We start from the raw sequence: 15725 nt of genomic DNA, 5'->3' as shown, positions 1-15725 counted from the left end.
ATCTAGTAACACGAGGAAAGGAATTGTAGCAGCAGAGATGTGGTTTTTGAGGAGAATGCAAAGCATATCATGGACGAAACGAATATCTAATGAGGATGTCATGAATAGAGCGAACACAAAAAGAGAAATAATGTATGAGATCATGAAAGGGCAGTGTAACTTCATTGGATGTGATTAGGAAAGAGGAGTTAGAATGCACGATAATTATGGGAAAGATTGAAGGGAAGAAAGCAAAAGGAAGGCAAAGACAAATGATGATGGAGACAGCAACCAGAGAACTGGAAATGAATACCAATGAATTGATCCACTTGACCCGAAACAGGAGTGCGTGGGCCATGGCAGTCAAAGCTCAAACTGGGCACGGCACCTGATGATGATGATGAAGTCTGAAGTAATCCAACTTTCCTGTTTCCTGCAGCCTTTATATAGCCAATTTCAGATACCAAGTCAGACAGTGTCGATTGAATCTGTCAATTCAAATTTGAAACTGATTGTTTTCTATTGGTCATCTGCAGAATAAGCTCTGTAAATACCTGCTATTGAATGCTGTAGAGTTTTATAAATTGAGTAACTGGTATATCTAAAATATCTTGCACAAGTCTAAGATATTGTATTTGGAATTATTGATTTTTTTTTTGTCCTGGTTGAGTAAAATTACTTTCATTTAATCCAACATTTCCTCCTTTACTAGGCCCTATCTGGTGAATCTGCTTCCCTGCCTGGCTCGGATCAGTAAGCGATCAGAGGAATCTGTGCAGGAAACACTGGCTGGTGCCGTTCCAAAGATCATGGCAGCTTTGGGCAATTTTGCCAATGACGGTGAAATTAAGGTACTGCCACTTAAAAGACATTGCATTATTTTTAGTAATAACCCCCCTCCCCCAACACTTAATAAAAAAACATTTCCATGAGCAACTTCAGGCTGTGGTATTGATGTATAATTGATATATTTCTACTAAATTTCTTTTAAGTTGTATTTGAATATACTTCTGAAATAAGCAGGGTAAAACTCAATAAATAACACAGACTAAAGAGATTGGCTTTATTTGTCAGGTGTACATCAAAACAAAGTGAAATGTGTCATTTTGCGTCAACGACCACATCTGAGGATATGCTTGGAGCAGCCCTCAAGTGTTGCCCTGCTTTTGGTGAAGATATAGTTTGCCCACACTTACTAACCCTAACCTGTACATGTTTAGAATGTGGGAGAAAACCAGAGCATCTGGAGGAATCTCTTGTGGTGATGGGGAGAACGTATAAACTCCTAACAGACAGTGGCAAAAATTGAACCCTGATCGTTGGCGCTGTAAAGCGTTACGATAAACACTGCACTACTGTGCCGCCCAGCAACTGGGGTGATTTGATGTCAGTGAAGTTGAAACCTGGATTTTTATTTTAATTTGGAACTTGACCATGCTGGCAATTTAGGGAACATTTTGATGCTTTGTAACATTAAGGCAAATTTTATTTCAGGATGTTGGCAATGGTTCTCTGTGAGCAGTTGTCCAATTAGCTGTTTTAGGAAGACAAGCACTTTTCTTTTGAACATTCAATCTCCTATAAGTTGGTTGCTCGTTTCTAATGACCAAATGCATTGTATAGTACTCTGTGGTACAGGTCCATGAAGTGGTCATTAATTTGTGCCAGGTTGAGCTTGACTTGTGAGAATGACTTTCTTTAGTGCTATCCTTCTGGTGCTATACTTTAACCACTATCCTCCCACCATTATCATCTTTAGTCCTCATTTCCTTCATAATTACCCTGAATTGTGCCTTCTCTAATTTTCGTCTATCTTTTATGCTTTTGGGATGGTCAGCAGACTTCAATTCAGAACTCCTAAAAGTGACGTTACCAATTTGAACAACCTCTGGGGCTGCTGCTATGTCTGTGTGACTGTATTTCCTCTTCACATGGCTTTGCCATTTTATTTTAATGTTGAAAGCCCATGACCATGACAATTTCTGTTGTGTGTATCTGAAAGGGTGGACTTCAACATCCATTTGATTACTTTTATAATGTAATTCACTTGTGGAACAATATTTCTGTTGATAGTGGCCTGATCTTGTCTATTCATTCTCTAAGATGGAGGCTCTATAGACAAGTGACATTCATTGTTAATCCCATGTGTCCTCACAGGCAACAGCTGCCTCCTCCTTAAATAGCGTTAGTAAATACACAGGGTAGGTCAGAGTCAGTTGTTTTGATTTAAGACTTGGGTCACATAGGTGATGCTGTACGAAGTCAGTAAGTTTTGCTGATTAAGACTGTAGTTGTTACTTGAAAACAAACCAAAACCGCTCAGGGCTAAGCACAGGGGTTGACACTGTATGATGCACTCCAAAAATAATGAAGTTCTATGTTGAAGAAAGTAAATTTGATCCTTTATTAAGAAACCAATTAAGACGAACAATCTTGTCATGATAGAAAAACTAATGAAACTAAAACTAGTGATATAACAAAATAAGCAGTTCAAACATTCTTAAATGTAATAGAGAAATTAATGTTCTTAGGAGTTAATGTTAAGCGGTCAACCAAAAAAAATCGTAATTCCCCCTGGCCTATCCCTTGCTTTCACCGGACGAAATCCAACTAAAGATAAAGTGTGAATACGTAACTATACTCTTCACTTCTACCACGTCCTGACCCAGATGACATATTATCCAAAATAAACATGCAAAATACAATACAGATGGGCAACAAAAGATACACGGTGCCTACAAAAGCTTTAGTGAAATGGTTGGCTTTTCACTACAGTTCGTCAATGTCATGGTAACTTTAATTGATGCCAGTTCTCACATTTTTCACCTGAGTTTGGTTTCAGTTCCAAGCTGTTAGGTTGAGGTTTAATCTCTTACTTCCTGCACTCAGTTGAAGCTGCTGATTGTTATAATATACAGGTAGGATAACCACTGTACCCATTTTGTGCTTTAAAGCGTACATAAATAATGTGTGATTAGTTTTACTGAATGTTTATCAACAATTAATGAATTAGCATCAATTTCATTATCACTGAAATATGTTTTGTAGCAGCAATATAGTGCAATGCATAATAAAAGTTACAATACGAAATACAAAAAAAGTGCAAAAAGAGGAGCAAAATAATGAGCTTCATAGACTGTTAGTATATCCGATGGTGGAGGGGAAGAAGCTGTTCCAACAATGAGAAGGGTGTGCCTTTCGGCTCCTGTACCATCTCCTGGATGGTAGCCATGAGAAGAGGGCATGCTTAAGTGATGGAGGTCCTTAATGATGGATGCTGCCTTTTGAACCCATCATAATGGTGTGTGTCTTGCTGCATTGAAATAGACATCGATCCTTTTGAACCATATATGAAGTAAACAGACCACATGTAGGCTATTTACCTCCTTGATTGAATTTGCTGTCACTGAGGTTACTGTGTTACTGGCCCATGTATCAATCTTTGCTTGATTCATAGCCTCAGCATTAGACGATATTGAGTAGTCTATCTCAGATTTAAAATGAGCATTTCACCTGTGTGATTGTGAAAGAGCAATTGCAAATGTGTACCACTGTTTTGCATGTGAAGGTGCCTGAAAACACAGTCAGCATTTTCGGAAGTTTCTTCCCCTCTGCCATCAGATTTCTGAATGGTCCATGAACGTGACCTCACTAATTTTCTCTCATTTTGAACTATTATTCTTGTAAGTTATAGTATATTTTATGCATTGCTCTGTACTACTGTTGCAAAACAGCAAAGTTCACAACATGAACATGAGAAAGTCTGTAGATACTGGAAATCCAAAGCAACATACACAATGCTGTAGGAACTCAGCAAGTCAGCACCTATGGAAATTAATAAGCAGTTGACGTTTCGGGCTGATACCCTTCTTCAGGACTGGAAAGGAAGGGGGAAGATGGCAGAATAAAAAGGTGGGGAGATAGGGAAGGAGGATAGCTAGAATGTGATAGATGAAGTGAGGTGGATAGAAAAGATAAAGGACTAGAGGGGAAAGAATCTGATCGGAGAGGAGAGTGGACATAGGAATAGGAGGGGATAGGAAGATGAGAAGTGGTAAGAGCCCGGAGTGTGGAATGGAAGAAGAGGGGAGGGGGAGGAATTTTTTTTTACTGGAAGGAGAAATTGATGTTCACCAAATAAGTCATTGATAATAAATCTGATTCTGAAGGTGTTCACTAGCTTCCCTTCTGAAAGCCTTGGCACTAATTTTTTAGCTTGTACTTCTGGTCCTAGATTTTCCCACCACTGTATTTCCAGTTTCCTTAAATATCTTGTAAATATTAATTGTATTTTCTTAACCTTCTAAAAATCTATGAAATGCATGTAAAAAAATCAAATATTACTTACTGGAAATTAGTCTATTGGTAGACAGGAGAAAATCACTTCCTCTGGTGAAGGAACCTGGAATAAAGTGGGCACTGCATTAAAGTTAGAGCTGGAAAATTTGGAATTAAAAAAATTAGGAAGCTCTTTTTGACTCAGTTTTATGGCTGCATTTTCACGGAATTGAAATGAAATGTCATAGTTTATAAATCTGTTAAGTAGACCAAGTCAAAGTAGTTCCATGTGTGTATTTTCAGTGCAGCGCATTGGGTCTTGGGGGATGATTATCAATCCAGGCATTGGTAGGTGATCAGCCAAAAGAATGATAAGCAATGTGCAAACTTAGCTATTTAAAGATATCTGAAAATGGGGAATATTGACAAGACAAAAGGTCTGGAATGGGGCATGTATCTAATCAATGCTTGGCATACTTTGAGAAAGAGTCAGACTTCTCCCCCATGCTCCTTTAACTCAAGGACTTTGAGAATTAGATGGTTTATTTTCTGAGCAAAAGTAGTTTAATACAGGGTCTTGGTCTCAGTGAAATGATTATTAACCAAAGGGCCCTTGAGGGCTCTCAGTATTGTCGTTAGCTTATTGAAAGATAAGTTTAATAAGAAGTCTGTCAGCTCTTTTATTTAGATCTTTGTTTGAGTGGTGTGAAGTAGCTAGCTTTCTGACTGCTCTTGTTAAGTCTGATTTGTAAACATGCCAGAACAGTTCGTGTGTTGTCACTGATGTCTGGGGAAAGCGGCGGTGCATCATGAGCTAAATGTGGTAACTGATGTCATGTATTTTTTTCTGATCTGGCCTCTTTCTTAAGATTAGGACAGCTTTCAGAACTGTCTTGAAAATGCCATTATTTTTAGACCTTGTTCCAGATATTTTAATGATGATACAGCTTTAAGTTTGCAATTGAGAGGCACTGTTTATGAGATGACAGACAAGTACAAGTGGCTTTTAGTATTTGAAACTGCAAACATGCTTTAATACAAAAAAACATTTTTTGTTTACACTTGAGTGACAGTGCCTTCAGTTTTGTGTCTTCGGGTTGCGGAAAATACACAAATAACTTCTTACTACAGCAATTCCCGCCACAGCCTGTAAAGAGTTTGTACATTCTCCGCATGACCGCGCGGGTTTCCTCCGGGTGCTGCGGTTTCCTCCCGCAGTCCAAAGACGTACCAGTTGTTAGGTTAATTGGTCATTGTAAACTGTCCCGTGATTAGGCTAGGATTAAATCAGGGGATTGCTGGGTGGCGCAGCTCGAAGGGCCTATTCCATGTTACGTCTGAAGAAGAAAATAAAGAATATTCAGTGAGCTCTGTGTCACAAGATTAGGATAGATCTTGGTTAATTTCACCGTGTGGAGTTCCTGACGTTCCCTTTATTTATTGCAGCTCTAGCCAAAAACAGCTGCCTTCAGAGGTGGAGGTGGAGATGGCCTCCAGTGATGACAAGACTTATTGCAAGGTCCTATCTCCAGGCCTTCCTGGAGCTTTTGAGTTATTTGAATTGATCTTGCAGCGTAATGGTTTACAGCACCAGCTGTAAAATTAGAATTCATTTCCCACCGCTGTCCATAAGGAGTTTGCACGTTTTCCATGTAACTGTGTGGGTTTCCTCCCACAGTCCAAAGATGTATGCAATAAGATTAGTAAGTTGTGGGCATGCAATGTTGATGCTGGAAGTGTGTGACACTTGTGGGCTGCCCCCAGCACGTCCTTGCTATTGATCATTGACACAAATAACTCATTTCAGTGCAAGTTTCAATGTACATGTGACAAATAAATTTGGCCTGCAATGAAAATTTACCTTATAGGATCACTGTCACAGATTTGTGATGTGGAATAAAATTTGCTCTCGTAGAATTAATCTTGGGGTAAACAGCTTTTTTTTTTACAACCCATATTTCTTGACACGTGCAGATGTCATGGCCTTAAGTTGTGGAAAATCATGATATGAAACTTATTCTGGATATTTAAAGAATGGTTGAAAAAACAAATTTAAAAAGAAAATTAATAAATGGTACATTGTTTAACACCTTTTAAGTGCTAAAATGAATTGAAATGTGAAGTAAAATAAAGAGGAAAAAAATACCAACTGCATTTCTTTTGTCAAGGTCAACAACCTTATCTGTTTGTCTATAAAGCTGAAGAGCAGAATGAAAGTTCTTGTCAACTGAGGACAATTTTGTCCTGAACAATGGCTTCTCTTTTACCTTTGTTAACAAAGCCCTTGATTGCATCTCATCCATTTCCCTCCCCTCCCCTCTCATCTTCTCTCCTGCGGGATAGAACAAAGATCCACCCTCTCCATTTATGGTGCTTCTCAGGGAGCCATGAACTTTCACCCCAAGATCTCTCCGTACATCAGTAGTCCTAATGGTCTTTCCACTTACTGTATACTTTGCTCTTTCTGTTGGCTTCCCAGAGGCCAATACCTCACAGTAGTCCAGGTTAAACTACATCTTTATTTTTATTTATGTTTCATATAAAGCAGATCCTAATGCTATTTCTCCAAGGATTGTTGTTCAACTGGAATGTAGTTTTTAATCATCCTGTATGTATTTTGAAATTTGCAGATGCTTTTGAAGACCTTTATTGGGAACCTTAAATCAAGTTCTCCAACCATACGTAGAACTGCAGCCAGCTCTGCTGTTAGCATCTGTCAACATTCAAGAAAAACCCAATACTTCTACACCTGGCTATTGAATGTAATATTGGGTAAGGCTAGTATGCTTCAGACATCATTATTAGAAGCAACAAAAAAATCTACTGTAGGAACATCTGTGGGAGGGAAAGGAATTGTTGACGTTTTAGGTTGAAAACCTGCGTCAAGGTTTTGACCTGAAATGTTGACAGTTCCTTTCCCTCTCCTACAAGTGCTGGTCAACCTGCTTAATTTTTCCAGCAGATGGCTTGTTACTCCAGATTCTGACATCTGCAGTCTCGTCTCCATCGGTATTAGAAGTTTGTCTATTAAATATTCTTGAGCTCCAAGTGTTTCTTTCATTGGTATATGTTTTGCAGATAGGTCAGGGCATTTTTACTCAACCCTAGTTGCCCATGAATGGGTGGTGGAGAGCTTGCTTTTCAAATTGGTAGTAATTGCAGTGATGATACAAGACCATAATGCATAAGTTGGAGTCAACAGAGTTAGAGTGGTGGTCTTGACGCTTTAGCTCTTAGAGGTTTCAGTCAGAGAAAATAAAAACAAAGCTCTAGATAAAGTTTTTTTTTCCCTTCCCTTCTTTATATTTGCTCAGCTAGGACAGTAGAGATGCCGGGTAGGACAGTTGAATTCTCCTCTTGTGGGATGTGGGAAGATAGGGAGATCTGTAGTGCCCCTGACAGCTACAACTGCATCCAGTTGCAGTTTCTAACAATCCACATTAAGGAGCTGGAGCTGGAACTGGATGAACTCTGGATCATTCGGGAGGCTGAAGGGGTGATAGATAGGACATATGGAGAGGTAGTTACACCCAAGGAGCAGGACACAGGAAAATGGGTAACAGTCAGGAAGGGGAAAGGGGTTAAGGAACCACTGCAGAGTATTCCTGTGGCCATCTCTCTCAACAACAGGTATACCATTTTGGATACTGTTAAGGGAGGATGACCTAACAGAGAAAAGACATAGCATTTGGGTCTCTGGCACAGAGTCTCTCTCTGTGACTCAGAAGGGAAGGGGGAGGGAAGATGAGGCACGCTGTGGTGATGGGGGATTCGTTAGTTAGGGGAATGGACAGGTGGTTCTTTGGGCAAGAATGAGATTCCCGGATGGTATGTTGTCGCTTGGGAGCCAGGGTACGGGATATCTCATAATGAATCCTCAGCATTTTCAAATGGGAGAGTGAATAGCCAGAGGTTGTGGTCTATATAGTTACAAATGACATGGATAGAATGTGTGATGAGGTTCTGTATAGGGAGTTCTGGGAGCTGGGTGCTAAGTTAAAGGTCAGGACCTGCAGGGTTGTGATCCCAGGATTGCTGCCCGTGCCACATGCTAGTGGGGCCAGAACTAGGAAGATTATACTGTTTAACATGTGGCTAAGAAGTTGGTGTAGGAGGGAGGGTGTAAGACTTTTGGATCATGGGACTCTCTTCCAGAGAAGATAGGACCTGTACAAAAGGGACAGTTTGCACCTGAACTGGAGGGGTACCGATATCCTAGTGGGAAGGTTTGTTAATACTGCATGGTGGGATTTAAACTAGTTGCAGGGTGATGGGAACAAGAGTGCCAGAACAGTTAGTGGAGAGGTTGTCGTGTCAGATGCTGGTAAAACCTCAGACGTTAAAAATTAAAAGGTTGAGCATGGTGTGACGAGTGTCCTGAGTTGCGCCAATTTCAATGCAAGAAGAGTCATAGGAAAGGTGGATGAGCTGGGTGCATGGATCAACACCTGGAATTATGACGTAGCCATTAGTGAAACTTGGTTGCAGGAGGGGCAGGACTGGCAGCTCGATATTCCAGGTTTCCATTGTTTTAGAGCAAGAGGGATTAAAGGAGGAGGGGTGGTGTTACTAGTCAGGAAAAATGTCACGGCTGTGTTCCCTCAGGACCGACTGGAGAACTCGACCAGTGAGGCGTTATGAGTGGAACTGAGAAATGAGAAAGGTGTGACCACGTTAATGGGGTTATATTACAGACCACCCAACAGTCCTAGGGATTTGGAGGACAAATTTGTAAAGAGATTGCAGACTGTTGCAAGAAACAGGTTGTTGCAGTAGATGGGATAGAGTTTGTCAAATGTGTTCAGGAAAGTTTCCTTCATCAGTGTGTAGATGTCCCAACAAGAGAGTGTGTGATACTTTTAGTAAGTGAGACAGGGCAGGTGACAGAAGTTTGTGTAGTGGAACACTTTGAAACTAATGGCACTGTGGTCACTGGTTGCAAAGTAAATATACAAAAAGATAGGTCTGGTCTGTGGATTGAGATTTTAAATTGGAGAAAGACCAATTTTGATGGTTTCTGAAATGATCTGAGGAGTGGATTGTTTTCTGGCAAAGGTGTACTTGGAAAGTGGGAGAACTTCAAAAGTGAAATTTTGAGAGTATAAAGCCTGTCAGAATAAAAGGTAAAGATAACAAGTTCAGGGAACCTTGGTTTTCAAGATAAATTGAGGTCTTGGTTAAGAAAAAAAAAAGGATTTTCATAGCAGGTTTTGGCAAGCAGGAACAAATGAGGTGCTTATGGAATATAAGAAATGCAAGAAAGAAAGAAAGAAATCAGAAAGGCTAATAGAAGGCACGAAGTTGCTCTAGCAGACAAAATGAAGGCGAATACTAAGGGATTCTATAGATAATGTCAAGAGCAAAAGGATTGCAAAGTACAAAATTGGTCCTCTGGAATGGTAATCCATGTATGGAGCCAAAACAGATGGCAGAGATCTTAAATGAATTCTTTGCATCTGTATTTATGCAGGAGACTGATATAAAGTTTATAAGAAGTGAGGCAAAGCGGTATCAACTTCATGGACCCTGTACAGAGGAGGTATTTGCTACCCTGAGGCATATCAGGGTGGATAAATCCCCAGGGCCTGATAGGAGGCAATTGCAGAAATTGCCAGGGCTCTAGCAGAGATATTTAAAACATCCTTAGCGACCAGAGAGGTACTAGAGGATTGGGGGATAACCAGTGTTGTTCCATTGTTTAAAAAAAGCTCTAAACATAAACCAGGAAGTTATAGGCTGGTGAGACTGACATCAATTGTGAGAAAGGTAGTTGAAGGTATTCTAAGGGACCAGATATATAAATATTTGGATAAACTTGGAATGATTAAGTGCGAGATGTGCGAGGTTTTGCACTTCGGTAGGACCATCCAGGGACCACCTTACACAGTTAACGGTCGGTCACAGAGGAGTGTGGTAGGACAAAGGGATCTTTGAATACAGTCCATAATATGTTGAAAGTGGCATCACAGGCAGATAGAGTCATTAAGAAAGCTTTCGGCACATTGGCCTTCATAAATCAAAGTAATGAGTACAGGAGATGAGATGTTGAAGTTGTGTAAGTCGGGGAGGCCTAATTTGGAGTATTGTGTGTAGTTTTGGTCACCTACCTACAAGAAAGGTGTAAACAAGATTGAAGAAGTGCAGGGAAAATTCAGAAGGATGTTGCTGGGTTTGGAAGACCTGAGTTATAAAGAAAGATTGAATAGGTTAGTACTGTATCCTTTGGAACGTAGAGGATTGAGAAGAAATTTGATAGAGGTATATACAAAATTATGAGGGGTATAGATAGGGTAAATGCAAACAGGCTTTTTCCACTGAGATTGGGTGAGAATATTACCAAAGGTCATGGGTTAAGGGTGAAAGATAAGAAGTTTTCAGAGAATATGCGGGGAAATTTCTTCACTCAGAGTGTTGTGAGAGTGTGGAATGAGCTGCCAGCACTAGTGGTGCATGCAAGTTCAATTCCAACATTTAAGAGGAGTTTGGATATGTACATGGAGGGCTGTAGACCCAGTGTAGGTCAATGGGAGTAGGCAGTTTAAATGGTTTTGCCATGGACTAGATGAGACAAAGGGCCTGTGGTGCTGTACTTCTCTATGACTCTGTACACAGTAAGGCCATTTGGCCCATTGACTCTGTTCCATCTTAGCTGATTCACTATTTTTCTCAACCCCATTCTCCTGCCTTCTCCCCATACCCTTTGACACCCTTAATAATCAGGAATCTCTCAACTTCTGCTTTAAGTATGCTCATTGACTTGGCCTCCACAGCTATCTGGGGCAAGAAATTCCACAGATTCAGTATCCTCTGGTTAAAGAAATTGCTCGTCATCTCTTTTCTAAAGAGACATCTTTCTATTCTGAGGCTGTGTCTTCTGTTACTGGACTTCCCTACTATAGGAAACATCCTCTCCACATCCACTCTATCTTGGTTCCCAAAACTGCTCACGATACACCAAATTGATACCTTATAAAGCCTCAACATTACATACTTATTTTCTATTGTAGTCCTCTTGAAATGAATGGCAATATTGCATTTGCCTTCCTTCCCACCAACTCAATCTGCAAGTAAGCTTTAGGGACTCCTGTACAAGGATTCTTAAGTCCCTTATAACTATATGGTTCATGGCCAGATCGTTTCAGAATCACCTTATAAATACATGCTGATATTTATGTATTTATGCACATTTGTTCCATATCTATACTTTAATCTCAACTTTATTTTTGTATAATTCTTTGTTCTTTATGTTTTTGTTTTATGTTTTCTGAATGTTTTTGTTGCATGCCGCACACCATAGCAAATTCCTAATACGTGTAAATGTATATAACAAATACGTGGGGTGATTGATAAGTTCGTGGCCTAAGATAGAAGGCTATGAGTTATTAACTTCAAACTTTCTGCATAATCACTCAGAGTTGAACTGCATGTGCATGTAACGAGAGCCGTATAACTCATTGCCTTCTACCTTGGGCCACGAGCTTATCAATCACCCCTGCTGTGGACACTTTCTGGAGGTCCAAGATCCGTATGCTCCACGACCGCTGGACTAAGTGTGCAAATGTAGGAGGGGACTATGTTGAAAAATAAATGTGCTAAGTTTTCTAAAATTGACTCCGCCTACCTTAGGCCATAAACTTATCAATCACCCCTCGTAAAGTTGATTGTTGATCTTGATCCAACCACTGCAAAGAATGACTCAATATATGACTGAGCTAGACAATTCTTGATTTGGAAAGGCTCCTGTGCAGCCTACTGCTATTGAACTTGTGTGTTGTTATAGTCTTGGATTGAAGATGTGTTATTTCGTTCCTTTTACGTGCCCTTCTGGGCCAAGAGTTTTGGAGAAAAGTGATAGTTTATCTTTGTGGGTGATTTTTTTCATCGATTCTGTTGTTTCTCTTTGTATCTACTGCGACTGCTTGCAAGAAAATGAATTTCTTGGCAGTATATGATAACATCAACAATGTAAGATATGCAGATGATACCACTCTAACAGCAAGTGCTGCAGAAGACCTACAAATCCTCCTAGACAAAGTAGTACAAACAAGTGCAGATTTTGGTCTAACCGTCAACTGTAAAAAAAAACAAATGTATGGTAATATCAAAACAGCAGGATACTCCCAACTGCCAATTGTACATCGGTAACCAAGAGATTGAACAGAAGACCGGCTTTCATTACCGTGGTAGCTTTATATCACAAGATGCTAGAAGTAAAGTAGAAATAAAAAAAAGAATTGCCATTGCCAAAACCAACTTCCAAAAAATGAAACCCATTTTTACCAACAGACACATTTCTACGACAACAAGACTTAGGCTACATCTGGTCAACCTTGCTGTACGCTTCCGAAATGTGGACTATAACACCAGAACTCCAAAGGAACTTAGAAACAACAGAAATGTGGTTTCTTAGAAGAATGCTGAAAATATCATATAGGGATAGGGTAACTAATGAGACAGTACTCCAACATGCCCATAATGAGAACATTAAATGAGAGGAAACTTAAATTCCTGGGCCATGTCATCAGAAAGGGAGAAATAGAATGCCTTACATTACAAGACCGTATGCCTGGGAAACACGGAAGAGGAAGGCAAAGAAGAAAATATATGGACACTGAAAGAACTAACAGATCTAAGTGTGCGAGATATCATTGACGCTGCATGGGATCGTTCGATGTGGAAAACCATGATCGCCCAAGCGTGTAAGGCGCAAGGCACATGAAGAAGAAGCTATGATAACATATACATATTTAGATTATAAATTTATTTTGAGGAATTCCCGGCATATGATGGATAAACTCTTCTCGGGCTTCCAGCCGGATACAGGTAACAATTTTAACCAACGTTTCAATGGCAAATTCTGCCATCTTCATCAGGGTTATGTCTGGGTATGCCTAGTATGGTGGTATTTTTACCCCCATCGACCGTGCCTCCTGATTGGTTGGTCTTCATCCAGTCAGGTTTCCTCTGTCCCACCTTGTTTACAATCGAATTCCAGTTCTTACTCAGAGTGAGACCTTTGTCTTTGTTAAAATTCTTTTCCCCTGTGTTTCGATGGCTTCCTTTACCAGGCGGTCCCAAAAGATATTGGCACAGCAACAATATTTTGTGCCGTCGAAGTCAATCCTATAGCCATTGCGAATGTGATGTTCTGCTACTGCCAATTTTGTTGGGTAACCCAAACGGATACACACCTCCTGCGCTCCTTGTTGTGGGCTCCCACTGTGCGTCCCATGTGGCCGATTATGCACTGCTCCGCATTCACAGGGAATCCTGTAAATGCCAGCTGCCTTGAGTCCCAGTTAAAGTTCAAATTTACTTTGAACTTTGATTTTCCTGTCAGAGGAAACCTGTGATTAAATTGAATGTCATAAATCACTTGAGATGATGTGAAGGTGAATTATGACAGAACCACGTGTTTTGTTTAGAGAATATTCATGTACACTGATGAAATTGCCCTGGCTGTGACAACATTGGTGTATATGCATGAATTACTGTCTAGCAAGATCAGAATTGAAAGCTGTTTCAGCTGTCATGCAGTTGCAAATGATTTAGTACTGCTGATTTTGTTTTTTATCTGTATACTCACCTTGAATTTTGAAATTTGTTCTTGGAATTTGGGCAACTTATGTAGATGCTGGGGGGGAAAAAGTATTGGATTGTTTATATAGCTTTCTTTGTGTTAGTCCTAAGGGTAGCTTTGCTCTATTTCTTGCAAGTATTTTGAAGCATGCAGTGAAATGTTTGCTTCAAATCAGTGAGAATTGTGCTGGGTGTTCAGCAAGTGCCAGCATAACATGCCCACAACTCACTCACCCTAACTGTACGTCTTTGGAATCTGGGAAGAAATGGGAGCACCCGGAAGAAACCCACACGGTCACAGGGAGAACAGACAGTGAAGGGAATTTAACCCCAAACTTGATGTAGAGCTGTAGTATATTCATGTTGACAGTTAATCCTATAGAGAGCTGTAGTATATTCATGTTAACAGCTATTATTATACCTCAACTTAGCACTACCACAAGGTTAGTGTTGTTCTAAATTCAATGCATCCTTCATAACAATCCTGCATTGTTTATGACAGAGATGTATTCCATTGTTAGCTATGGAATACTAGAATATTAATTCATAATGCTGCTACTCCAGTCCATGCAAAACATATTTACAATGCATGTGGCACTGCTTAATTAAAGAAAAATCCCATATTTAAGTGCAACAAGTGACTTTGATTGTCCATAATACTCAAAGGTCATTGGCAAAGCAGGGTGTAGCAATATTCCGTGGCACAACAGCCCTCAGGATGAAACAATGTTTCGGTCTTATTGTCTTGGCTAAGATGTTTCTGTGTTTCCTACCACATGGCAGGAGATTGAACAGTGTCCTGGATGGGATGGGTCTTTAATGATGTTATGACAGTGCAGTAGGCATCGAGAGTTGTAAATTGCCTCCAGGTCTGGTAGTGGAGTCCCAGTGATTGCTGAGCTATCCCTAATAACCATTTTGTGATCTGTCTTGCTTCAGCTGGAAGTGAGAGCTCTTATTGCTGGAGAATACAATCAAAACAAATGTTATAGTTTACAGGACAGTGTAAAATGTCGGATATGTCCAAAATGTCATTCAGTATGTCAGTATGCTCTGTATTGCACATCGATAAAAGTTGGCCAGCAATTTTGGGGGCAGATTTGCTCTCCTTAAGCACTTCAGGGGGTATAGGTACTGTTTTGCCTTCCCTATAATTGAAGGTTTGATAGACCAAGAAATCTTCTTGAAAGCAGGTTGTTTTGCGGCGGTAGTGACAAATGGAGTACACAAGGATTTGAAGTAAGTCCCCAGTTTTCATCGTCTATTTTGAGGGAATTAAGTCAAATACTGTATAAAGCTAGGTGGCTGTGTGGGCTGTGAGGAAGGTGCAGTGAGGCTTCGAGGGGATTATTGAATGGGTGAGGACATGATATCAAAAGTTCAAATCAATTTATTATACATCACCATATACAACCTTGAGATTCATTTTTTTGCTGGCATACTAAAAAAAAACCATAATAAAATAATAACCATAACAAGATCAATGAAAGAATACACCAACTTGGACATTCAACATGCAAAAATGACAAACTGAAAATACAAAAAGCAGTAAATATCAAGAACAGGAGTTGAAGAGTCCTTGAAAGTAAGTCCATAGGTTGTGAGATATTTCAATGATGGGGCCAAGTGAAGTTGAGTGAAATTATGCCCCTTGGTTCAAGAGCCTGATGTAATAACTGTTCTTGAACCTGTGGGTGAGAGTCCTAGGGCTCCTCTACCTCCTTCCTGATGGCAACAGTGAGAAGAGATCATGTCCTGGGTGGTGGATGTTCCTGAATATGGATGCTGCTTTCCTGTGTCAGTGTTTCATGCTTAGTGGACATGGCAGATGGGAGATAATACGGACGAAGATGAGGTCCTCCATTTTGGTAGAAAAAAAATAGAAAGAT

At 40.1% G+C, this 15725-nt stretch overlaps 1 protein-coding gene across 4 annotated transcripts in view; it reads left to right on the top strand.

Moving 5' to 3' along the window:
• Positions 1-15725, top strand: part of htt (huntingtin) — a 265277-nt gene that overhangs the window by 33140 nt on the left and 216412 nt on the right. For all 4 annotated transcript variants that reach the window (XM_063049530.1, XM_063049527.1, XM_063049529.1 and 1 more), the window contains exons 6-7: positions 692-830; positions 6888-7029. In XM_063049530.1, coding sequence (XP_062905600.1) covers positions 692-830; positions 6888-7029 — 281 coding nt within the window. The remainder of the gene's footprint in view (positions 1-691; positions 831-6887; positions 7030-15725) is intronic.

The sequence above is a fragment of the Mobula hypostoma genome, chromosome 5 (genome assembly GCF_963921235.1).
Source record: "Mobula hypostoma chromosome 5, sMobHyp1.1, whole genome shotgun sequence".
NCBI classification, from domain to species: domain Eukaryota; kingdom Metazoa; phylum Chordata; class Chondrichthyes; order Myliobatiformes; family Myliobatidae; genus Mobula; species Mobula hypostoma.
Note: the sequence above shows the minus strand (reverse complement) of the source record. Positions and strands in the feature narration are given on the sequence as shown.